Source organism: Eumetopias jubatus, unplaced genomic scaffold, assembly GCF_037043125.1.
Source record: "Eumetopias jubatus isolate StellerSeaLion01/CBP00866 unplaced genomic scaffold, mEumJub1_p1.0 scaffold_4, whole genome shotgun sequence".
In the NCBI taxonomy this organism is placed as follows: Eukaryota; Metazoa; Chordata; class Mammalia; order Carnivora; family Otariidae; genus Eumetopias; species Eumetopias jubatus.
The window spans coordinates 10923558-10950523 of record NW_028274810.1 but is presented as its reverse complement, the minus strand read 5'-3'; the positions used below and the strand labels follow the sequence as shown (position 1 = coordinate 10950523).

The 26966-nt window shown below is 39.2% G+C and overlaps 1 protein-coding gene across 2 annotated transcripts in view; it reads right to left on the bottom strand.

Annotated features, from left to right (window-relative positions):
• TRIM33 (tripartite motif containing 33) overlaps positions 1-26966 on the bottom strand; it is a 115760-nt gene that overhangs the window by 62548 nt on the left and 26246 nt on the right. For both annotated transcript variants that reach the window (XM_028101962.2, XM_028101963.2), the window contains exons 2-4: positions 1214-1332; positions 675-819; positions 382-514 (exon numbers count right to left, since the gene is read on the bottom strand). In XM_028101962.2, coding sequence (XP_027957763.1) covers positions 382-514; positions 675-819; positions 1214-1332 — 397 coding nt within the window. The remainder of the gene's footprint in view (positions 1-381; positions 515-674; positions 820-1213; positions 1333-26966) is intronic.

Here is a 26966-nt window from a genome sequence, read left to right as displayed (position 1 = left end):
TGAAATAAGTACAGTTATGCTTTGATGTTAAAATGTGTATCAGCCATGCCTGCAGGAATATTACTTTTTTAGATTACAGCTTAGAGCCTAAATAACCACAGTATACTTGAAAAAAGCTTATCTGAACCAGAAGCACAGCAAATAAATAATGTAACTCCTTTCTTGCAAACCCAAATGTAATGATACATTTTTAAAAAGTATTCATAAGATAATTAGATATGAATGTGGAAACCATTAAATAATTCATCAAAAACATATCTTGCTTTAAGAAATAAAATATATGAAACTGAGAAAATGCTAACAAAATTATGGATTAAATAAGAATAATAATTTTACAAAACATATTGAAGATTTCTTGTTATGCAATTATGACTTCTGTACCTATGTTCTTTGTGTTCCAATAGCTGACAGTCTCTACATGTCAATCTATCACATGTTTCACAGAAAAGCTTCAATTGTTCTTGTTTGTGTACAGGGCAGAAAACAGGGCGCTGACCAGATGCTCCAACAGATTCTGCAGTAAAATAAAACATTTTTTAAACTAAAAATTGTTATTTAACTTTCTAAATTCCCATTAATATTGATGTCCAAAACATATGAAGAATAAATAAAAATGTTATGAGGTAAAAGAGAGAGATTAATAGTATATTAATCATTAAAACCGTTTATCTTACCTGAGACATCTTCTTTCTTCCTGATCAAGTGATCTTTAGTGAATTTTACTCTTTGATGTGCTTCAATACATGTCTTACATAGCCACTCTCCACATTCTACACAAAAGCCAACTGCACTTGCATTGTCTTCACAACTAGTACATACCTAAAAGAGGAAATAAATAATCTACATCAAGTTTACAAAATATAAATCCACAAAATAAAAACTTTCTGACTTGCTCTCAAATATACTAAATGACTAGAATAAAATTATTTTGTAATCCATTTATCTTCAATAAAATCCTGTTCCTTCCAAATCAAACATTCAAGTGAGTAAAAATCTAAGTCTGAGAACACGAAAACTATATACAAGATTTGAATTTTTAAGAATGACTTTTCATCTCATTTAATTAGATATGAGGATATAGAATAAAGAGCCTTTATTTTCAATTGGAAAAATAGAACTATACCTGAACTACCCTAAATTATGTAACTATCCAAACATATTTTTCTTATTACTTACATTTCAATATCAAGATAAGAATATAAAGAAAGCATACCTGTTCTGATTTCTCATCAGAACTGCTAGGAGCTTCAGATGTATCTTTCACAAAATAATTATCCACAAGGTCTATCTGTCTGCATTCTTGGCGGCATACTGGGCACCGTATTACACCAACTACAACACAAAACAACAACATTAAAAATTATTCCTTGGGAAAAAAATAAGGAAATTGTGCATGATGCCCATATGGAAAGCATTCATTCATATGTCACAGACAAGATAAAAAAAAAATGAAGAACATTAAGAGCTCAGTAAAATAATCCACTGAGTTATTCCACTGGGGGAAAATGATACCCTATTTAGGAAGAGAAAACAAGCATTTATACAAAAAAAACCTCTAAAAGTGTTTATTACAACGTATTAGTCAAATAATGGCTCCCAAAGATATTCAGATCTTAATCCTTGGAACCTGTCAGTGTCACTTTATAGAGCGAAGGTGACTTTGCAGATATGATGAAATTAAGGCTCTTGAGATGCTGTCCTGGATTACTTGATGGGCCCTAAATGTCATCTTGTAAGAGGGAGACAGAGGAAGGTTAGGTTACAAAAAAGGAGAAGGTGGCGAACAATGGAAGCAGAGATGGGAGTCATGTACTTCGAGGATGAAGCAATAAACTAAGAAATACAAGTGGCCACTATAAGCTGAAAAAGACAAGGAAATGGATTTTCTCCTCAGAGCCTCTAGAAGGAACCAGACCTGACTACACTTTGACTCTAGCCGACATCCTGACTGTAGAGCAGTAAAACTGACAACAGTAAAAGATTAAAATGTGCGTTATTTTAAGCCACCAAATTAATGGCAATTTTGTTACAGCAGCAATGGAAATGCACAATCTATCATCTAATAAATTCTGATTTGGTTCAGAACTACGTGAATTCACTTTCATGTGGGAAGAAAGATCACATGTGCCTGCACCTCCTAGTGATCTAGCAGATGTCAGAAGAAATAAAGCTATGGAAGTTAAAAACTAAAAAAACAGCAACACAGTGAACACAGCAAACAAACTACTATGTGTCAGCCATAAAACTGAGAATATAGCATAAACGATACAATCCTTACTTTCAAGAAAGGGTTCAAGACTAGTATGTAATTTTTTAAAGTTTATACCATGTACAACTATAGGAAGCACCGTACATAGACTAGGATATAAACAGAATCCCCAAGAGTTTTAAGTATACAAATTATAGAACCTTATATAGTAGTTCCAATGGAAAATAGAAACTTAAATACAGTGTCATTCTAAAAGTAGGAATATCAGGGGGCATCTGGGTGGTTCAGTCCACTGGGCATTCCAACTCTTGATTTCCACTCAGGTCATGAGGTCAGACCTGCATTGGCTCCGTGCTGAGAACGGAGTCTGCTTGAGATTCTCTCCTCCTCTCCCTCTGCCCCACTCCCTTACCCCACCCCCACTCATGTGCACACACACTCTAAATAAGTTAATTAATTTAAGTAGGAATATCAGTCTCCCAGTAGACATATACACTGTTAAACTCAAAGTTGTATGTCTGAAAACAAAACATAGTTTTTATAATACAAAGTACAAAGATGCTGCTCAAAGGAAATAAATAAAAATAATTTTTCAAATCAAAGGAAGAAACACTATGGGAAAGAGAAAAGAGGAAAAGGTATACAAATATTTCCATATTTGAGATGGCACTGAGTTACAAACCTTTCAAGAAACACAGAGTATAATAAAACTACAAAGGAGGTAAGTAATTGTAGGAGCAAAATTATGGGAGCAACTAACTTCTTACAATAAATTAAGCTTTCACTGAAGAGATCACACTTAAACATGGTCTTGAAAAATTAACATTCATCTACTAGTGTGCAGGAAAGTTTACTTTGCTGACTTGGTTCTTCAAATCCTGTACGTTCCTAAGGAAGGCCTATCTCCAGTACTAGTCCTCAAATGGCTCCCGTGACATGACCTCTAACTCTTGGAATATTCTACCTGATAAAACTGTTTTTGTATGCCTGAGGCCTTGGGCCATGCTGTATTCAGTCTGACCTCTGAGGGTGGCTGGAGTCTCAGTAGGTGGTGTGAGTTCTACGGAGAATGCACCCCTTTATGACCATTCCCCAATAAAAACCTAGACATGGAGGCTCAGGTAAGCTTTCCTGGTTGGCAATACTCCTGCATATTGTCAGACATAGTTACTCTAAAACTAAGCATTCCCCTGCGCAACTCCACTGAAAGGAGACATCTGGAAGCGTGTGCCTATTTTCTCCTGGACTTCACACCAAGCACCTTTGCTAATTTTAATCTATTTCTTCTCTCCCTCTAATAAAATGCAACCATGAGAGTAAACATTTTTCTGTATCAATCCTAACAGTCAATCACTGAGCCTGAGGGTGACTCCAAACTCAACTAGGAAAGGAACAGTATACAAACCAAGAACAGCAAGTGCAAAGTTCACACATGAAAAAAAAAAGGCTATAAAAAAATGGAAAAATGTCCACATATACATATGTAAAATACTGAGAAAGTTAAGAAATTTGCAGCATCTAAATGAAGGAATATTTTTGTTGAAGGATACAAAAGATGGAGAGATATTCTGTTCTGAGCAAGAAACATTATTATAAAAGTGTTCATTATATCTGTGTAAATGATAATTTGATGCAAGTCTTTGTTTTTTTTGAACCCAATAAACTGATTCTCAGATTCTTAAAATTACTTCAATCTGGCAAGCAGACATCCCAGTTATGACAACAAAAAGTCACCTATTATCCCATTAAAATAATATTATCCCATTAAAATAATATTAAGGAATTTGGAAGATAAAAACAATATCCAAAAATCTTAAGGCAAAGGAAGGAGCAAAGCACACAAATCAGTATACATGCAATTTTAAGAAATGTAGAAGCAAAATAATACGAACAATGCAAAAGAAACCCAACCCAGAGTACACAAGGAATGGAAACATACACCTCAGAAAGACTCTTATTTTCCATAAATATTTTCCTGTGTCAATGGAGAGGCACTCTTGAAGCTTGGAATTCAGAAATTTAAGGCATGAAAGAAGTTCCAATGAGAGGGAATAAGTTCAGGTCTACAGATATCAGGAAACCCCATTCCTAAACTGACTACTTACACCTGACAGATTACCCAGCAGCCAAGGTATCTTACCACTAAAACAAAAAGAGTTGAAGCTTCTTCAGGGATCTTTTTGCTATCTGCTTCTGTATTTATTCAATAAATTTAAAAATTACTAAATGTTTACTTTGAAAATAAGAGCCATTTTCCATTTGAATTTATGAGTAAGTATACCCTTATAATTAGGGTATTAGATCAGGTGAGTGTGCTCCTGACTCAATCACTGAGTGCTGGTTGTCATGCTAAGTCTGGATCATTATTCAAAACTAAAACCCAAACTCCAAAGCCAAAACTGCTGACCAACTTCATGCATAATACCCTAGAAAAGATTTCATTACTTCAAAGTTCAAGTTCTGGGAGACCCTTCCAGGCCTATAAGATTATTTTTAAATGCCAATTTACTAAAATGTAAAATTATGCGGGACATAGGGGAGGACCCTTCTATAAAGCCAGAAGTCTATAAAAGTAGCTTATCTCCACAGTGTTAAGTGAAATTTAGTTTCAGTAAGTTGACTGGTGTGAACTTCCATTCATGATGACTAAGCAGATATGGAAAGACCACCTGAAATGACTAAACACAGAAATAACTAAAATATAAAAAATTAAAATGTACTTTGAAAAATATATAACTGAGTCCCCAACCTAAAGACAAAACCGAAGTAGCAGAAACAAAAGGGAACTCAAAGCTCAAGTTGCCTGGTATCAGCTGATGCAAATGGATCACAGGGGTTTTAAGTACCACTACCAGGAATAGGAAGTAAGACAAAGGTTAAAAGGTGAACCTGAACTCCTTCAATAAAGCTATGGGGCAGGCTTTAAGTCCCCCACAATCTAAAATTTTTACCAACCCTAGAGTCACCCACAAGAAGTCAGAGCACCAAACAAGCTTTATGCATAGATATAAGCAAAGTTTGTGCTATCTGCATGGTACACAGAAAGGCCAAGCCGAGAAACTAGTAAGAAGCTTCCAGGTTGGTGAACTCATGGAGATTAAGGGAGAGGCACTCTTGAGAGCATGGAAGCTCTGCACTCCTTCCCACATACACTGCCCTATGCATCTCTTCCTTCTAGCTATTTCCATGTTATAACATTTTATAATAAACTGGAAATCTATCTAGTGCTGGATGACTATGGGGAAGTTCGTGATGCAACCTCCAGCCCTGCACCCTCATGCCCTGGGCCCCAGTTTTCCTGAGACTTCAGAAACTGAATGGAAAATTGGGAATAAATCTACCATGAATAAGAAGTAATCAAAGGAATCCAGTCCAACATACTACTCTGGTCATCCTCCTCAGGGCTAAAGTCAACATTTCTCTTCTGCTCTCTCTATCCTAAATTCTTTTTTTTTTTTTTAAGATTTATTATTTTAGAGCAAGAGAGAGCATGGGGGAGGGGCAGATGAAGAGGGAAAGAACTCACACCACCTACTGAGACTCCAGCCACCCTCAGAGGTCTCCCCGCTGAGCATGGAGCCCAAAATGGGGTGATCTCACCACCCTGAAATCATGACCTGAGCCGAAGTCAAGAGTCAGATGCTTAACCAACTGAGCCACCCAGGTGTCCCCACCACTTAGTTCAAGTTCTTACTTAAAACCCCTTCTTTGGGACACCTGGGTGGCTCAGTTGGTTAAGTGCCTTCGGCTCAGGTCATGATCCTGGGGTCCTAGGATCAAGTCCCTGCTTCTCCCTCTACCTGCCACTCTCCCTGCTTGTGCATTCTCTCTCTGACAAATAAATAAAATCTTTTTTATATTAAAAAGTAAAACCATTTCTTTAATCAACCCAGAACTCCAAACAAAATGTCCATAAAACAAAAGTTATATCTTTGCCTCATCTCTACTTCTCTTCCTGGGATTCCTATTTATTTTTTTTAAGATTTTATTTATTTGACACAGAGAGACACAGCAAGAGCAGGAACACAAGGAGGGGGAGTGGGAGAGGGAGAAGCAGGCTTCCCGCGGAGCAGGGAGCCAGATGCGGGGCTCGATCCCAGGACGCTGGGATCATGACCTGAGCTGAAGGCAGATGCCTAACGACTGAGCCACCCAGGCGCCCCTGGGATTCCTATTTAGGTGAATTCACATATTCATTCAACAACAACAAAAAGAGAAGCTTCTCTGGAACCTTACCAACACAAAATTATCTCATTAGAACACCTCCCAACCCAGGGCACAAGTAGTACACCAACTTAAGATAGGCTCATAAAATAAACTTACAGTACCCAATACTATTAGAGTAAGTCAACAAACACAGTAAGGCAAGAAATAAAAACCTAACCCACAGAAAATAAAACAATCTGTTAAAAGACTTCAAAAATTTATGTGTAAAATGTTGAGGGGGTTAAAGGGACAAACAGAATCTATGAAAATAGCTAAAAAAGAATCAAAGAGAAATAAAATATAGTATTGAATAAATTCACAACACAAGTTAAACAGTAAGCAAGAGATAACTGAAAAGGAAATTAATGAAGTAGAAGAGAGATATTCATCACAGAGATAAAGAGAGAAGGAACTACAAAAGAAAAGAAAGCTAAAGAACTGAATGAGAAACTCTGGTATGCATCCAATAGAAGTCCTAGAAGTTCATGAAGGAAATGAGGTACAGATGCTATTTAAAGAAGATAATGGCTAAGAGTTTCAGAACTGAAGAAATGAGCTCTCAGACTGCAATTCAAATCCTGAGCAGGATAAATAAAAATAAACCCACAACTAAACATAGTAAAGATGGAGGAAAAACTCTTAATAACTGCTAGTTATTATAACACAATCAGACTGACAGCAGACCTCATTAGTAAAAAACAATGCAAAAAGATAATGGATAATATCTTAAAAGATTGGGGCACGTGGGTGGCTCAGTCCTTAAGCGTCTGCCTTTGGCTCGGGTCATGATCCCAGGGTCCTGGGATCAAGCCCCGCATCGGGCTCCCTGCTCAGCGGGAAGCCTGCTTCTCCCTCTCCCACTTCCCCTGCTTGTGTTCCTTCTCTAGCTTTGTCTCTGTCAAATAAATAAATAAAATCTTTTTAAAAAAAAATCTTAAAAGCTTTTGGAGAAAAAAAGTCCACTTAGCAATCTATATCCCGATAATACCACTATTCAAAAGCAAAAGCAAATTAAATTTTCAGACATAACAATACTGCTCATTACTACAAGAATAAAGCACTCAATTTAACCATATAAAACTGCCAGTTTTAGACTACTTATGACTTACAAATTGGTAATTTTATACAGGTTAACCTACTGCTGACTATAAGAAAATGGAAAAGGGATGCCTGGTGGCTCAGTCAGTTAAGCATCTGCCTTCAGCTCGGGTCGTGATCCCAGGGTCCTGAGATCTAGTTCCACATCAGGCTCCTTGCTCAGCAGGGAGCCTGCTTCTCCCTCTGCCGGCTGCTTCCCCTGCTTGTGCTCTCTCTCTCTCTGATAAATAAATAAAATCTTAAAAAAAATAAAATAGAAAAGAAAATGGAAAAATATTTAGGGGTCCCTATCTGGCTCAGTCAGTACAGCACGCAACTCCTGATCTTAGGGTTGTGAGTTCAAGCCCCATACTGGCCACAGAGCTTATTTGAAAAAAAAAAAGAAAAAAAAGAACATGGAAAATTGTTCTTGAGATGCAAAAAAATAATAAAATAATTAGCAAAGTCATTAATAGAACATGTTGATATCTAAATATGCATGTAAAAGTAAATATATAGAGATAAGTATTAATTTAGGAAGATAAACATGAAATTAAAATCTCAAAACTACAATAACATGTTCTCTTACAATTAAACTACAGCTTTAAAAAAAAATCATTCTAAATACAGTATGAAGGAAAAATCAAGAGATAAAATGTTAATTAAAAATAAGGTAAGCGGCGCCTGACTAGCTCAGTCAAACATCTGATTCCTGGGACGCCTGAGTGGCTCAGTCGGTTAAACATCTGCCTTCAGCTCGGGTCATGATCCCAGGGTCCTGGGATCGGGCCCGGCATCAGGCTCCCTGCTCGGCAGGAAGCCTGCTTCTCCCTCTCCCGCTCCCGCTCCCCCTGCTTGTGTTCCTGCTCTCGCTATCTCTCTGTCAAATAAATAAATAAAATCTTAAAAAAAATAAAAATCTGATTCCTGATCTCCACCCAGTTTTTGATCTCAGGGTCCTGAGTTCAAGCCTCACACTGGGCTTTACGCTGGGTGTGGAGCCTACTTTAATAAAATGAATGAATGAATAAAAAAATAAAGTAAAATCTTGCCTTTACAAAAATAAGTGAGGGCACCAAAATTCAACTGCAAAAAATACAGTCAAGTTGTTGGAAAGAGAAATAACTATGCAAACTTTCTTAGCTAGCCAATAACAAGTGTCCAAAGACTGCAGTTTAGTACCATGCCTAAGTGTGTTCTAAAGACCAGTTTTGAAAACAACTGTTCTAAAATATCAGAAGGAATTCTAAGAATGTACTCTATTGACTGCCACCATTTTTTCAATTTGATTCACAATAACTGGTTGACAAGACTACTGGGGACACAGGGACTCTCTGCCACTACATATCCCTTGTCTTACTTCCCAGCCCAACCTTGCTCCACCATGTACTTCTGCCTTCATTCACCCCAGTAAGAATTTTAACCTGTTTGAGAATGAAGGTTTTGCTGAGGACAGGAGACAATCATGAACCAAATTTTATCTAAATTTGCACTAATACAAGGTTTTACTATAAGACCAGTTAGTATTTATTGTGAAATTTTTATGTATTAGCTCAGTTACTGATCATAACACCTCTGTAAAGTAGGTTCAATTACTATCCCCATTTGAAAGGTGAGGAAATTGAGCTTCAGAGAAATCAGGTAATGTTCTCAAGGTCTTAGGACAATGTAAATGCGTGAGGGGGGTAAGATCTGAAACCACAATGTCTGAACTGACAGCCCATGCCCTTAAAACCTATGCTGAAGAGGTTCTCTAATTAAAAGGCTGATCCATTAGTAACAAAATGAGAGACTAAACTAAGGCAATCATAAAAGAAATACAGAGGATAAATTAGAGGCAGAATCAATTGCTTAATGAATAACTGCATGATGATGGAGAGGTAGCAGTTACAGCAAAGGAAAAAATTAGAAATTCTACATTATTTGCAAGTTTCTGACATGGATAATTACACAATAACTCAAAATGAGGAAAAAGTAATATTAGCCAGAATGTAATGAGTAAGTTTTGGACAGACTGTGTTTAACTAGCATAGTTCTGCAGCTGAGTGTGTAGAAAGAACCATCAGCATATAACTAGTTAAAATCTGAAGCTCAGTAAGGATTAGCAAGGGAGAACAGGATCAAAGACACTATGTACCCTTCGATATACCAATATTTATGGTAAAGCAGAAAAGGAGTTCACAGATTCAGGACACAGATTACAACATTTACAAATGCAAATCCCAGGAAGTGAAATTTACATGAAAAGCCAGTATGGGGCACCTGGCTAGCAAAGCATGCAACACTTGATCTCAGGGTTATGAGCTGAAGCCCCATGATGCACATAGAGATTACTTAAACATAAAATCCTTTCTTTCTTAACGAGGCTCCATGCCCAACATGGGCCTTGAACTCACAACCCTGAGATGAAGCGTCGCATGCTCTTCTGACTGAACCACCCAAGCACCCAAAAATAAAATCTTAAAAAAAAAAAAAAAGCCCGGGGCGCCTGGGTGGCTCAGTCAGTTAAGCGTCTGCCTTCAGCTCAGGTCATGATCCCAGGGTTCTAGGGTCAAGCCCCACATCCGACTCCTGCTCGGAAGGTAGCCTCCTTCTCCCTCTCCTCCCTGCTTGTGCTCTCTCTCGCTATGTCTGTCGCTATCACTGTCTCTCTCAAATAATTTTTTTTAAAAAGCCAGTAAAATATACACAAGTATAACTGAAATAAATGAGAATCAAACAAAAGTCAATTACTTTTTCTTTTTTTTCCTTTGGGGGGTGCGGTCAACTATTTTTTCTATTAACTACTCATGATTAACTTGTCATCACTGTACCAATTTACTTTTAAAATTATATTCTATCCTTAGGGGCGCCTGGGTGTCTCAGTGGGTTGAGCATCTGACTGTTGGTTTCGGCTCAGATCATGATCTCATGGCTCATGGGATCAAGCCTGGTGTCAGGCTTCTCACTCAGCGGGGAGTCTGCTTGAGATTCTCTCCCTCTGCCCCACCCCCCACTTATGCGCCCATGTGCTCTCTCTAAAAATAAATAAATCTTTAAAAAAATAAAATTGTATTCTATCCCTGAATCTCAGTTAACTACTAACATGCACACTTTTTTTAACGTAAGCTCTAAACCCAACATGGGGCTTGAACTCACAACCCCAAAATCAAGAGTCCCATGCTCTACCAACTGAGCCAGCCAGGCACCCCAACCTAACACTCTTTTTATTCAACCCTAGCTTCTCTTTCCCATATCCTGGAATGGTTGGTCCAAACCTTTAATCATCAACTCCCCTCTCCTTTCCCTTAGAAAATAATTATGAATAAGAAATACAGATACATTTTCAGATGAAGAAGGGAGTATAAGAGAATTTGCACCCATGCCTCTAATAACCTAAGTGGGAGGCCAGATCAAGTGATGAGAGTCAGAGTCTTGTGAGCTAAATGCCAAAAGACTGAATAATCCAGGCAACAGGAAAAACACGCTAGAAAGTATATTAAGATTATCAGGTAGCATCAAGAGTCCCAAGTTTGAAAGGTATAACCATTCCTAAGGCTAATTCCTCCTTCCATCTTTTTTTTTTAAGATTTTATTTATTTGAGAGAGAGAGAAAGAGAGACAGCGAGTGCACAAGCAGGGGGGAGGGGCGGAGGTAGTGGGAGAAGCAGACTCCTCGCTGAACTGGGAGCCTGATGTGGCCTGGGATCATGATCGAGCTGAAGGCAAATGCTTAACCGACTGATCCACCCAAGCGCCCCTCCTCCTTCCATCTTGAACCTATCTCCTGTTCAGCCTTGTGTACCCTCAATAATATGAACTTAGGAAGTATTACATTTGCTGAAAGGAAGGCAAAAAATAGTAACTAGAGGGGCACCTGGGTGGCTCGGTCAGTTAAGCATCTGACTCTTGATCTCAGCTTAGGTCTTGATCTCAGGGTCGGGAGTTCAAGCCCCGCCTTGGGCTCCATGCTGGGCATGGAGCCTACTTAAAATCATAAGGATAATAATAATAATAATAATAACAACAACAACAACAACAGGATTCTGAAGCAAGAGATCACTGATCTTTTCTACAAAATTGCAGACCAAAAGAGGTTAACAGCAGAAAGATTTTATTATATGTATGGGGGAGTTGAAGATGTAGACTGCTGAATTTCTTGCCCATTCTTACAAAAAATTGGCAATGAAGAGAAGGAAAGAGAATGATTTGTTGCTAAGAGAGGCAAAATAAAGAATACTGCTTTAGGGGTGTCTGGCTGGCTCAGCTGGAAGAGAGTGTGACTCTTGATCTTGGGGACACAAGTTTAAACCCCAAGGTGGGTGTAGAAATTACTTAATAAAAAACTTTACATAGTTTTTAAAGATTTTATTTATTTGTTATATGACAGAGAGAGCGAGAGAGAGCAAGCAGCGGGAGAAGCAGGCAAAAGGAGACAGAGAAGCAGACTCCCCGCTGAGCAGGGAGCCTAATATAGGGCTCAATCCCAGGATTCCGGGATCATGACCTGAGCTGAAGGCAGACGCTTAAACGACTGAGCCACCCAGGAGACCCAATAAAAAACTTTAAAAAAGAAAAGTGCTTTACATTGGGAGAAATTGGGGATATTATATAAAAAGTAACTGAAATAATTCATTTATAAACAAACTGGCTTAATATTTACAAAACAATACCATAGAGCAACACGTATTTAAATTATGCTGATACATATCCAGCCAATTTCCACAAGTCAGTTTTACAATTAAATGTACAACTGGCTTAAGCTGAAAACATGGCCACCATGTGCACATGTGATCATTCATATAAGACCCAATGCTGATAATCAAACATCATTAAATATATTTAGGAAATGCATTAAGCACATCTATTATAAAGTTTCTTGGTGTTCTTTCTTAATTCTTCAGTATATACTCTTTAAAATTAAAAAACCTCGTAGGGGGCACCTGGCTGGCTCACTCCATACGTAGAGCATGCAATTCTTGATTTTGGAGTAGTAAGTTTGAGCCCCAGGATGGGTGTGGAGCCTACTTTAAAAAATAAATAAATAAAAAGTAAAATAGGGGCACATAGGTGGCTCAGTCAATCTGACTCTTGATTTTGGCCCAGGTCATGATCCCAAGGTTATAAGACAGAGCCCTGCGTAGGGCTCCATGCTGGGCATGGAGCCTGCTTAACATTCTTTCTCTCCCTCTCCCTTTGCCCCTCCCCACGCACATGCTCTTTAAAAAAAAAGGTAAGGCCATCAGGGAAATTCAAATCAAAACCACATTGAGATGGCAAAAATTGACAAGGCAAGAAACAACAAATGTTGGAGAGGTTATGGAGAAAGGGGAACCCTCTTACACTGTTGGTGGGAATGCAAGTTGGTACAGCCACTTTGGAAAAGTGTGGAGGTGCCTCAGAAAATTAAAAATAGAGCTACCCTATGACCCAGCAATTGCACTCCTGGGTATTTACCCCAAAGACACAGATGTAATGAAAAGAAGGGCCATATGCACCCCAATGTTCATAGCAGCAATGTCCACAATAGCCAAACTGTGGAAAGAGCCGAGATGCCCTTCAACAGATGAATGGATAAAGAAGATGTGGTCCATATATACAATGGAATATTACTCAGTCATCAGAAAGGATGAATACCCAATTTTTACATCAACATGGATGGGACTGGAGGAGATTATGCTAAGTGAAATAAGTCAAGCAGAGAAAGTCACTTATCATATGGTTTCACTTATTTGTGGAACATAAGGAATAACATGGAGGACACTAGGAGAAGGAAGGGAAAAATGAAGGGGGGAATCAGAGGGAGAGATGAACCATGAGAGACTATGGACTCTGAGAAACAAACAGGGTTTTGGGGGGGCGGGATGGGTTAGCCCACCGATGGGTATTAAGGAGGGCACGTACTGCATGGAGCACTGGGTGTTATACGAAAACAATGAATCGTGGATCACTACATCAAAAACTAATGATGTATGGTGACTAACATAATAAAATAAGATTAAATTTTTAAAAAAATTCAAAAACTGGGCACCCAGGTGGCTCAGTTGGTTAAACGTCTGCCTTCAGCTCAGGTCAGGATCCCACGGTCCTGGGATCGAGTCCCGCACTGTTCTCCTTGCTCAGCGGGGAGCTTGCTTCTCCCTCTCCTGCTCCCCCTGCTTGTGCTTTGTCAAATAAAATCTTTAAAAATATATATAAATAAAAAAATAAAAATTCAAAAACCTTATATAATCAGAAAATTGTAAGTTCATTAACAATTAAATCAATCTAGGGCGCCTGGGTGGCTCAGTTGATTAAGCGACTGCCTTTGGCTCAGGTCATGATCCTGGAGTCCCGGGATCGGGTTCCGCATCGGGCTCCCTGCTCGGCGGGGAGTCTGCTTCTCCCTCTGACCCTCTCCCCTCTCATGCTCTCTCTCTATCTCATTCTCTCTCTCAAATAAATAAAATCTTAAAAAAAAAAACAATTAAATCAATCTAATTATAATACTCAGCATTATCTGAAATAAAATACCAAAGTTTTTTCTTTTTTTCAAAGTTTTTTCAATATTAACAGAAACTTGTGTAAAAATAACTTTTTTTTTTTAAGTAGGCATAATTATAGCCTGGAGCTTTAACATTTATCATGGAGCCCAACACAGGGCTTGAACTCACGACCCTGAGATCAAGATCTGGGCTGAGATCAAGAATCAGACGCTTAACCAACTGAGCCATCCAGGAGCCCCAAAATAACATATCTTTAAATTGGTGATATGGGCCAGTTATAGCCTGCTATTAAAAAAAAGTCAGTATCAAACAACAAGACAGTTCAGCCAACAATTTGTTAAGACTGATTTTTCTACTTTTAAACAAGAAGAATGGAAGAAGGTAAAAGCTATAGAGATAGTATTTGGACACAAAGTCTAAAGTGTTTACTATCTGGTTCATTAAAGAGAAAGTACAGAACATCCAGCTTAAATGACTGAATATTCACTAACTCAGGTGGAAACAATGTCATATTACAGAAAATTCAACACAGTTCCTGAATTCAAGTACTCAAATCCAAATCTACAGAAATTCTGAGTCTTCTCTGCAGGTATACGTCACAGGAGAGAGGGCTTCAGTTTGTGTATGCATACATATGCTTGTGTGAGTAAACTTGCATGCAACTCTGTTTTCCTTTCTCTCTTTTTATGGGGGAAGGAGGTAGGAAACCAAAAAGATCCTGAAGTGAGGCCTGAAGACATGACCATGAAGACCCAAATTGGATGGGCTACCTAGGTCCACTGTATCTGTTTATTCACTACCTCCTTTAGGAGGCCATGTGAATTCTGCAAAGAGAGGCTCCAACAGTCCCTGGATCATGATACAGCAGCTCCTACACTAGCTGTACAAGCTGAGTAGGGAAAGAGTAAGGATCTGATACTCTCAGGATAAGGTATTTAATTTGAAAATGCATTCAGTACAGGGCAACTGAAACAAAGTTTATCAAGTATTCCATGGTCTACTGGTTCACCACTGACCAATACCACACCACTACCCCAAGCTTGACCCTGTAAATGAAGCCATACTCATGAATATGCAAAGAACAAGTATATCCCATTCGAGGAGGTTCAGTAACTTGAGAGAGACTGAAGTGAACAATCAGAACCAGCTGGCTGGCTCCTACTGAGGCAGAACTAATACAAGAAACAAAAGAGAACTTGAGTTCAAAAAAAAGTACTGAGAACTTCCACAGAAATGCAATTAGAATACACGTAACAAAAGGAAAAGGGCTCCACTAAAATTAAGTAAGTATGATTTCAAAATTTAAATAAACAGAAGACCCGAAAAAAAGAATGGAAACTCCTAAGAAGCAAACTAATAGTTTGGAAGATCAAATTAAGAAACATACCTGAAACAAAAGAAGCCTGAAGGAGAAAAGGATAAACAAATATATACCAGCAAATGGGTAACCATTACAGTTAAACTACTGAAAATCAAAGACAAAAAAAAGTGACCCATGATGTACAAGGAAACAATGAGAACAGTAGACTTGGCAGAAACAGTGGAGGCCAGGAAGCAGTGGGATGACATAATTCAAAGGGGTGAAAGAAAAAACTACCAACCAAGAATTCCACATTCATTAAAATTAACCTGTAAAAGTGGAAATGAAATAAGAACACCACATACAAATATGGATTGAGGAAATTCATTGCAAGTCCACCTGCCTTACAAGAAATACTAAAGAAAGTTCCTCAGTCTGATAGGAACGGACATCAGACAGTAACTCAAATGTATGTAAAGAAATAAAGACCACAGGTAAGGCTAATTACATAAGCAAATGTATAACACAGTATAAAACTACTTTTTCTCTTTAACTGATTTAAAAGAAAACTGCAGGGGCGCCTGGGTGGCTCAGTCGTTAAGCATCTGCCTTCGGCTCAGGTCATGATCCCAGAGTCCTGGGATGGAGCCCTACATTGGGCTCCCTGCTCCGCTGAGAGCTGGCTTCTCCTTCTCCCACTCCCCCTGCTGTGTTTCCCTCTCTCACTGTGTCTCTCTCTGTCAAATAAATAAATAAAACCTAAAAAAAAAGAAAAGAAAACTGCATGGGGTGCCTGGGTGGCTCAGTTGGTTAAGCGTCTGCCTTCAGTTCAGGTAATGATGCCAGAGTCCTAGATAAAGCCCCACAACGTTGGGCTCTCTTCTCAGTGGGGAGCCTGCTTCTTCCTCTCCCTCTGCCTGCCGCTCCCCCTGCTTGTGCTCTCTCCCTCCCCGCTCTCTGTCAAATAAAATACATACAATTTTTAAAAATAAATAAATAAAAGAAAACTGCATGAAACACCACCACAAAGGTAGAGAGAGGAAATGGAAGTCATCCTGAAGCAAGACATGACACCAAACCATAATGAAAAGTCACAGAAATTAATGTGTACCAGAAATAAATATATGCAAATTGATATAAAACACTGTAAATTTTTTTCCTTTATTCTCTTAACTTCTTTGAAACTGTAAAAAACCAACAATAACAAACATATTGCTGGGTTTGTAACACACAGATGTAACATAAACAACAATAACACAAAGGATGGAGAAAGTAAAGGAACCATATTGGAGACTCCATATTTTACTGAAATCAAGTTAGTAGTAATCTCAGGTCTTGATCTCAGGGTTGTGAGTTCAAGCCCTGCAGTGGGCTCCACACTAGGCATAGAGCCTACTTTAAAAAAGAAGCCTGAACAAAACTGACAGACTCATACACAAAAACCCACCTATTTCAGAGCACTGAGAACCATTAAAAGACAAAACAAGAAGGGCTTATTCTACAAAAACTGCTAAAATTTCAGGTGAAACAGTGGGAAATGCTGCCCTTCTTGCATGAGAATGATCCTATGATCCTCACTACCACCCCAACAGTCTGGTCCCCAAGATTCAGCAGATTTACTTGAGTGGAACTGACCACAAAAACAGCAGCTTTGGTGCAATATGAGGCATAATCAATTAGGGGAGGAGGGCAAATGTGAAAACAGAAGCTCTGCCCACTAAAAATACGAATCTCAGGAAATAACAGCTTGCTATATATACCAAGATTAGGGTCAAGAGCAAGCCCCACCCCAAACATAAAATCAACACAGCTGACCCCTGAACAACACAGGTTTGAACAGTGAAGGTCCACTTATAGGTGGGTTTTTTACAGTAATATAAATGTATTTTCCCTTCCTTAGGATTTTCTTAACATTTTCTTGTGGTGCCTGGGTGGCTTAATCAGTTAAGCAGCTGACTTCTGCTCAAGTCATGACCTCAGGGTCCCAGGATCAAATCCTTGGGCTCCATCCTCAGCAGGGAGGTCTGCTTCTACCTCTCTCTCTGCCCCTGTCCCTGCCCATGTGCATGTGCACGCCCACATGCTCTCTCCCTAATAAATAAAATCTTTAAAAAAAAAATTTAAAAATAATTTTTTTTTTTACTAGCTTACTTTATTGTGAGAATACAGTATATGACACATACAATGTATAGCACATGTGCTAATTGAATATTTATGTTATCAGTAAGGTTTCCTGTCATCATCAGGCTATTAGTAGTGAAGTTTTGGGAGAGTCAAAAGTTATATGAGGATTGACAAGTGCGTCAGAGTTGGTGCCCCATCCCCCACCAATGTTCTAGGGTCAACTCTATACTTAAAATGAGAAAGTCACAGAAGGACTAAAACTCTCCACACATAACTGGCTAACCAAAAGGGAGACCCAAGAAATCCCAGTCTTGTGAGACTAAAAATTGGCCACCAATTTGAAGATGTTTCCCAAACCACAGAGATCAATCATTAGTGGGCATACACCTCATAGGCCCAAGGTATTCCATCACAACTAATGCCCAAAGCACAGACTGACCACCAAGCTATTCAAATACAGGAGCAAGCCCTACAAAGCCAGACGAAACAAAGAAACAAAAATACTTAAGAGACATCAGAGGCTGTACAATATACAAAAGATCGATTCCGCATTTTAAGTCTAGGCAAATTACTAAAAAATACCAACAAATCACAGAAAGATAAAGCATAGTCTAGAGTGGCTACAATATAGATATACAGATATATATTATCTAAGATATCAAACTGAGAAAACATTCAAAGAAATAGCAAAGTGTGACCTGTGACCTGACTTCAGGGAAGAAGAAAAAATCAGTCAACTGATAACTGAGCCCAGACACTGGGAGTTAGTAGACAAAGATTTTGAAGCAGCTACTATAAATATTCCCAAGAATAAAAGGAATCTTTCAAAGAATAAAGTAAAATAGGAGGACAGTGCCTCAACATGCAGGAAGTCTCAAGAGAGTACTAGAAATTATAGTAACAACCCACAAAGATGAAAAGTCCAAAATCCAAAATAAAAATTTCATTACATAGGGGTGCCTGGGTGGCTCAGTCGTTAAGTGTCTGCCTTCAGCTCAGGTCATGGTCCCAGGGTCCTGGAATTGAGCTCCGCAGGGAGCCTGCTTCTCCCTCTCCTACTCCTCCTGTTTGTGTTCCCTCTCTCACTGTGTCTCTGTCAAATAAATAAATAAAATCTTAAAAAAAAAAATTTCATTACATATCTGGGCTCAATAGCAGACCTGAGTGAACCTGTAGATAAACGTATTCAACCCAAAAAAGGAAAAAAGACCAAAGAAAATGGAACAGATCCTCAGAAACCAGCTAGACAATGCCAAGAATCCCAACATAAATGTAATGGGAATCCACAAATAAAAAGTAGGAAAAACATTTGTAGAAATAATAGCTGAAAATGTTCCAAACCTGATGAAATAACATTAACCTGCAGATTTAAAAAACTAGAAGAACTCCAATTATGATCAAAAGAAAGTGAATCAAACCTAGATTATCTCAAACCCAAACTGCTGGCAGACAAAGATTTTCAAACAAAATCTTTAAAGTAGCAAGAGAAAAACAATTCATCACACATAAGGGAACAATACCATTAACATCTGACTTTTCACCAGAAACAATGGTAGGCCAAAAAGCAGTGAAATGACATACAGAAAGTACTAAAAGACTGTAAACCAAGAATTTGATAGCAAGGAAAAATATTCTTCAAAATGAAAGCAAAATAAAAACATCCTCAGATAAATAAAATTTAAGAGAATGTCATTTGCATAGTTGTACCACAAAAAATAATAAAGGAAGTACATCAGGCTGAAAAGAACTGAAATGAGACTGTAACTCAGATCCACAGGAAAGAAATAAAAAGCACTAGAAAGAGTAAACATGGAAGAAGACACAAAATATTGGTTTTTCCCACTTAATTTCTTTAATAGAAACAAGATTGTTTAAAACAATAATCATAACAATGCACTGATGGTTTTTTAAACATTTACATGGAATAGTACACAGTAACAGTACAAAGGAGAGGAATGGATCTATAGTGAAGCAAAGTTTCCATATTTTAACAAAATTAATACAGTAGTATTCTGAAGAGGTTAATAATAAAGACATATAATTGCTAGAGCAACAACTAAAACAAAAACAAAGTGAAAACAAAACCAGAGAAAATTTTAAAGTGCATTAAAAATACCAAGACAAAATGTATAATAAAGTAACAAAAAATTATGATGATACAGATAGAAAACAAACAGCAAAATGGCCAAATTAAATCCAATTGCATCATTACTTACATTAAATATGAGCGGACTAAGCACTCCAAGCAGAGATTGTCAGACTGAATAAAATACAAAATCCAGCTATATGCTATCTAAACCAAACATTTTTAGATTCAAACACATAACAGATTTAAAGTAAAAGGAGGGGCTTGGGCAGCTGGGTGGCTCAGTCAGTTAAGCAGCTGACTCTTGATTTCAGCTCAGGTCATGATCTCAGCCTCCTGAGACCTAGCCCTGCAATGGGCTCGTGCTGAGCATGGAGCCTGCTTGGGACTCTTTCCCTCTTCCTCTGCACCCCTACCCCCACTCATGCCCATGCACATGCTCTATCCCTCTCTCAAATAAATAAATAAAATCTTTTATAAATAAATAAAGTAAAAGGAGGGGAAAAGACCAGGAAAATAGTAACCATGAGAGGCAGAATGGCTAAGTTAAGGGGCGCCTGGGTGGCTCAGTCGGTTAAGCGTCTGCCTTCAGCTCAGGTCATGATCCCAGGGTCCTGGGATCAAGTCCCACATCAGGCTCCCTACTCCTCAGCAGGAAGCCTGCTTCTCCCTCTCCTACTCCCCCTGCTTGTGTTCCCTCTCTCACTGTCTCTCTCTGTCAAATACATAAATAAAATCTTAAAAAAAAAAAAAGAATGGCTAAGTTAACATCAGGAAAAAAAAAACTCAGATGAGTAAAATTACTAGACACAGATAAAATTTTTATATGCTAAGTATCAATACATAAGGAATATGTAACATTTATGAATGCTTACACACCTAACAAATACACAAAACAATATGTAATAGAATAAATGGAGAACAGACAATTCAACAATTTCAGTGGCAGATTTCAATACTCATCTCTCAGAAACTGGTAAAACCGTATTAGCAACAATACAGACCCTTGAACATACTAACCAACTAACTGACCTATTCAGAGCATGCCATAACAGACAGTACAATACACATTCTATTCAACCACAAACAGGACATTCTCAAGGACATACCATTTATTAGTCCAGAGATGGGCATACTAAGACCTATGGGATAGATCAAGCCCAGTCTATTTCTATATGGCCCTCAAGTTAAGAACTGGTTTGCATTTTTATAAAGTTGTGAGAGGTTTTTTCCTCCTGACACCAAATACCTGGTATCATTTCCAATACTAATTCTCCAACTCTGACACCAACTGGATGTCCTACAATTCAATTCTGACACTAACTACCCAGAGTTAGCATTAGATTCCAAAAGTTAAAGGCTCAGTGTCACAAGAATGCCCCCAGATGCCAATCACAAGTCCTAGGTTATCACTGGTACTTATGACCAACTGGAAATAAATTTAGGTTTCCACAAGCCCCTGTTTCAGGTTCAATTATTCATGAGAACGACTCCCAGAACTCAGGAAAGTTCTTTACTTACTATTACCAATTTATTATAAAGGATAGAACTCGGGGGGCACCTGGGTGGCTCAGTCGGTTAAGCATCTGCCTTTGGCTTGAGTCATGATTCCAGAGTCCTGAGATCCAGCCCCACGTCGGGCTCCCTACTCAGCAGGAAAGCTTCTCCCTCTCCCTCCGACCCCTGCTCATGCTCTCTCTCTCTCAAACAAATATTAAAAAAAAAAAGGAAGGATAGAACTCAGGAACACTCAAATGGTAGAGATGCAGAGAGCAAAGTATGGAGAAGCATAGAGCTTCCTTATCTTTTCTAGGAACCCCACTTTTTCAAGACCTGCATGCCTTCACCAACCCAAAGCACTCCAAAATCAGTTTAGTTTTTTTTAAGATTTTATTTATTTGAGAAAGAAAGAACACGCCCACACAAAAGGGGTGAGTGGCAGAGGGGTAGGAGAAACAGACTCTCCGCTTAACAGGGAGCCCGACATGGGGCTTGATTCCAGAACCCTGGGATCATACCCTGAGCTGAAGGCAGACACTTAACCGACTGAACCACCCAGCCACCCCTATTTAGGGTTTACAGAGATTCCATTGCATTTAGGCACACATTGGCCATTAGTGATTTAATTCAATCTCCAGCCCTTCTCCACTCCTCAGAGGTCCAGGAACATTCAGCCCATCCTCTAATCACGTGGCTGGCTTCTCTTACCAGCCTCCACCCTGAAGCCATCTAGAGGCCTACTAAGAGTCATCCTCTTAGAGATTCCTGGGTGGCTCAGTCGGTTAGGTGTCTGCCTTTGGCTCAGGTCATGATCCCAGGGTCCTGGGATCGAGCCCCATGTTGGGCTCCCTGCTCAGCGGGGAGCCTGCTCCTCCATCTCCCCCTTCCCCTGCTTGTGTTCCCTCTCTCGTTGTCTCTCTGTCAAGTAAATAAATCTTCACACACACACACAAAGAATGAAATCTTGCTATGTGCAACGTCATGGATGGAACTAGAGGGTATTCGGCTAAGTGAAATAAGCCACTCAGAGAAAGACAAATACCGAATGATTTCACTCATAGGTGGAATCTGAGAAACAAAACACATGAACATAGGGGAAGGGAAGGAAAAATAAAATAACATAAAAACAGAGAGGGAGGAAAGCCATAAGAAACTCTTAACTAGGGGCGCCTGGGTGGCTCAGCCGTTAAGCATGTGCCTTCAGCTCAGCTCATGATCCCAGAGTCCTGGGATGGAGCCCCACCATCAGGCTCCCTGCTTAGCGGGAAGCCTGCTTCTCCCTCTCCCACTCCCCCTGCTTGTGTTCCCTCTTTCGCTGTGTCTCTCTGTGTCAAATAAATAAATAAAATCTCAAAAAAAAAAAAAAACAACTCAACTATAGGAAACTGAGGATTGCTGGAGGGGAGGTGGGGGGGATGGGGTAATTAGGTGATGGCATTAAGGAGAGCACTTAATGTAATGGGCACTGGGTGTTACATACAACGGATGAATCAATCACTAAATTCTACCTCTGAAACTAGTAATACATTATATGCTAACTACACTGAATTTAAATAAAAAATTTTTAAAAACTAATTTCAACAAATGGCTCAAAATGTCCCAAATTTTCCAAAAGACATAAACAAACCTACAGATTCAAAAACCTTAAAAATCCCAAACAAGTTAAACCCAAAGAAATCCACACTAGGACATGTGGTTAAGTTCTAAAAACAAAGAAAAAAATCTTGAAAGCAGCTAATGACTACATGACAGAGGAACATCCATTCAAATAACAGAGGATATCCCAAGAAAACCATGTAGGCCAGAAGAAAGTGGCACAATATTTTTCAAAAGTTGGAAGAAAAGAACTCTTAACCACAAACTCTATATGCATCAAAAAATATCCTTCAGGAATAAAGGAGAACTAAAAACATTCTCAATGGAGGAAAACTACAAACATTTGTCACTAGCAAACCCCTTACAGCTAAAGGAAATTTGCTAAACAGAAAAAGAAATGTTAACGGACAAAACTTTGATCTTCAGAAAAGAAAGAACATTATAAAGGTTAAGAATGACGGTAAACATAATACTTTTCATGGGACTGTCTTAAATCGTATGTAATGGCTGCTGTAAAAAGTATAACACTGCCTGATATAGTGCTATGCAGAGGATATATTTAAAGACAACTACAGGGTGCCTGGGTGGCTCAGTTGGTTGAGCGACTGCCTTCGGCTCAGGTCATGATCCAGGAGTCCCTGGATCGAGTCCCGCATCGGGCTCCCTGCTCGGCAGAGAGTTTGCTTCTCCCTCTGACCCTCCCCCCTCTCATGTGCGCTCTCTCTCTCTCTCTCTCATTCTGTCTCAAATAAATAAATAAATAAAAATCTTTAAAAAAATAAAAAAATAAAAAAATAAATAAATAAAGACAACTACACTGGGGTGCCTGGGTGGCTCAGTCAGCTAAGCATCTGCCTTCAGCTCAGATCATGATCCCAGGGTCCTGGGATGGAAGCGCCACATCCAGCTCCCTGCTCAGTGGGGAACCTGCTTGTCCCTCTCCTTCTACCTGCTGCTCCCCCTGCTTGTACACACTCTCTCTGCCAAATAAATAAAACCTAAAAAAAAAAAAAAATGACAACCACATTATAAAACTAAAAAGGGTGGGGGTGCCCGGGTGGCTCAGTCAGTTGAGCATCCAACTCTTGATTTTAGCTCAGGTCTTGATCTCAGGGTCATGAATTCAAGTCCCCAGTGGGCTCCACGCTAGGCGTGAAGCCTACTTAGAAATAAAACAAAACAAAACAAAAAAAAACACTAAAATAAAAAGGGTAAAAGGATCTAAACAGAAGATCCTATATTTTAGAAGATCCTATATTCTACTCTAAATGGTAAATTGTCAATATAAATAGCATGTAAATTACAAATGGGTATACTATCTAAAACAACCACTAAGAAACTATTCAAGCACTACACAGAACTATAAAAAACTATACTAAAAGCATCATAATTAAATAAAGATGAAATCTTTTTTTTTAAGATTTATTTATATGAGAGAGAGAATGAGAGAGAGAGAGCGCGCACATGAGAAGGGGGAGGGGCAGAAGGAGAAGCAGACTCCCTGCCGAGCAGGGAGCCCGATGGGGGACTCGATCCTGGGACTCCAGGATCATGACCTGAGCCGAAGGCAGTCGCTTAACCAACTGAGCCACCCAGGCGCCCTAAATAAAGATGAAATCTTAAAAAAATATTTAGGTAATCCCATGAAGGGAACATCCATTCAAAGAAAAGAAAAACAGAAGACTCAAACCAAAAAATAATAATAATAATAATAATAAGAGCAGATTTAGGCCCTAATGTATCCGTAACTACCTTAAATGTGAACAGTCTACTACATGAATTAAAGACAAAGACTGGCAGAATGGATAAAATAAAAACATGGCCCAACAATACACTGTCTAAAAGAAATGCACTTCAAACAAAAACAAATGTGTATGTTGAAAGCAAAAGGATGGAAACAGACACACCAAGAAAATAATTATTTAAAAAGTAGGACAGGGAAAACTTTTGAAAAAATAGTGAGAGAAATTCTGCAGATCCCTCCCCAGAGAAGCAACCATAACTGGTTAAAAAAAAAAAAAAAATTAAGTAAGCTCCACACCCAACATGGGGCTTGAATGCACACCCGAGATCAAGAGTTGCATGCTCTACCAACTGAGTCAGCTAGGCACCCCACTGAAAAGTATTTTTTTTTAAAAAACCATTATTTAAGGATCTGGAAATTGTCCTAAGAGCATACAGTAAAAATGATTTAAAAATTAAAAATCCAAGAAAATTGACTTAGTCAATTTTAGTCTGTGGCACTTAAGTCCCAGCCCCCTCCCTCCCTCCACTACAAACTCATCGTGATGGAAGCAACACTCCAGGGAGGTATAGCCAAAAAAGCCTCTCCCAGCAGCTCCAAGTCAAGGGCTACAATACCTTCCCCCAAGAGAGGCAGGCCACCAACATTTCTCTCCCCACAGAGCTCTGGATTGCAAATGCTGAATTCAAGGCAGTGTGGCCAGGAGGTCAGAAGCTTCCTTCCTCCATACTAACTCAATTCATCGGACAGAGTTCTATTCCAGTCGCAACTGGACAAAAATAGTGGGGCAACTGGATCACTTGGTAGAAGAGAGGTCCCATGCCTAAAAGGCAAGCCAATAAGACCAGAGGCTACTGTACCCCACCCAGCACCCTCTTCATACAGCAGGGATTTCATCCCCAGAAGTGAGCCACTGGCCCCACCTACAGTTCAGAGCAGTGGGCCCAAGAGAATTTGCCCAGGAGAGGCAGGCTATAACAAAAGACCCTCAAGCTCTTCCCAACAGGAATGACTTTATTTGGAGTGTACAAAAGTTCAAACCTAAGGACATTCTTAAAAACAGAGGAAATTTTGATGGCAATTAAGAGGAAGGTGGTGGCTCCATGAGAACAACAAGCTAAACCACAGAACAGCTAGTTTATGAGAGACCCAAGGAACCTAAAAAAGAGTGCTCCTGGGGTCAAAATAAAATCTCAAAGAGCAACCTCAAAAACTACCTCAGAAAGGAGTCCGAACTTAATTACAATGAACTGTGAAAAAAGCTATGTCCCAGGCCACTGTCAAAAACAATAGATAACCAGACCCCAATTAGTGAAGCCTAACAGCTTTGTGTGATACTAACAGTTTAACAGAGATCAAGGAAATCGTTTAAAAAGCGCCCTCCTAAAACCATGATATCCCAGGGTGACTATATATGCCCAAGGTTATGCCCTCTGACAAGAAACATCAGAGGCTTCACACTGCAGTGGAAAATAGACTTCATTTCACAAATGATCTAGTCAAGTCACTAAAGAGACAATAACACAACTGTCACCCTTGGGAGTGGGGAAGATCAGTTTCACAAAAAAACAAAGAAATGGAAAAATGCAAAAACAGGATATAAGACATAGAGAAAAGAAAAGGCGGGGCGCCTGGGTGGCTCGGTCGGTTAAGTGTCTGCCTTCAGCTCAGATCATGAGCCTGGGGTCCTGGGATTGAGCCCCACATCGGGCTCCCTGCTCAGTGGGGAGCCTGCTTCTCCCTCTCCCTCTGCACCTTTGCTCCTGGCTCTCTCTCTAATAAATCTTTTTAAAAAAAAGAAAAGCCAAATGGCAGGCATAAATCCAACTATATCAACAGTAACATTAAATGTAAATGGTTTAAACAATCCAACTAAGGGACAAAGATTGCCAGGCTCTATTTAAAAAGAAAAAACAAAAACAAAAGGATAACACAGACAATCCAACAGTGCACATTTACAAAAGAGGCAATTTAAATTTAAATATATAGCAGTGCCTCAGAAGAGCATGTGACTCAATCTCCTGGTTGTGAGTTTGACCCCCACGTTGGGTGTAGAGATTACTATTTAAAAGAAAATCAAATATATAAGTTCAAAGTAAAAAGGTAGGAAAAGATATTATGCAAACAGCAACCGTAAGAAAGCTAGAGTGTCTATACTAATTATACCTGGCAGAATAATTGCCCTCCAGGGCGCCTGGGTGTCTCAGTCAGTTAAGTGTCTGCCTTCTGTTCAGGTTATGATCTCAGGGTCCTGGAATCAATCCCCACATCGGCCTTCCTACTCAGTGGGGAGTCTGCTTCTCCTCCTCCTTCTCCCCCTCTGTCTCTCCCCCTGCTCGTTCTCTCACTCTCAAATAATTTTTTTTTTAAGATTTTATTTGTCAGAGAGAGAGAGAGAGAGAGAGAGATCACAAGCAGGGGGGAGTGGCAGGTAGAGGGAGAAGCAGGTTCCCCGCCGAGCAAGGAGCCTGATGTGGGACTCGATCCGAGGACCCTGGGATCATGACCTGAGCCAAAGGCAGACACTTAACGACTTAGCCACCCAGGTGTCCCATCAAATAAATTTTTTTTAAAGGTAAAAAAAATTAAAAAAAGAATGACCCTCCAAAGATATCTATCTCCTAATCCCCAGAATCTGTTGAAGAATGAAAGATCAGTGT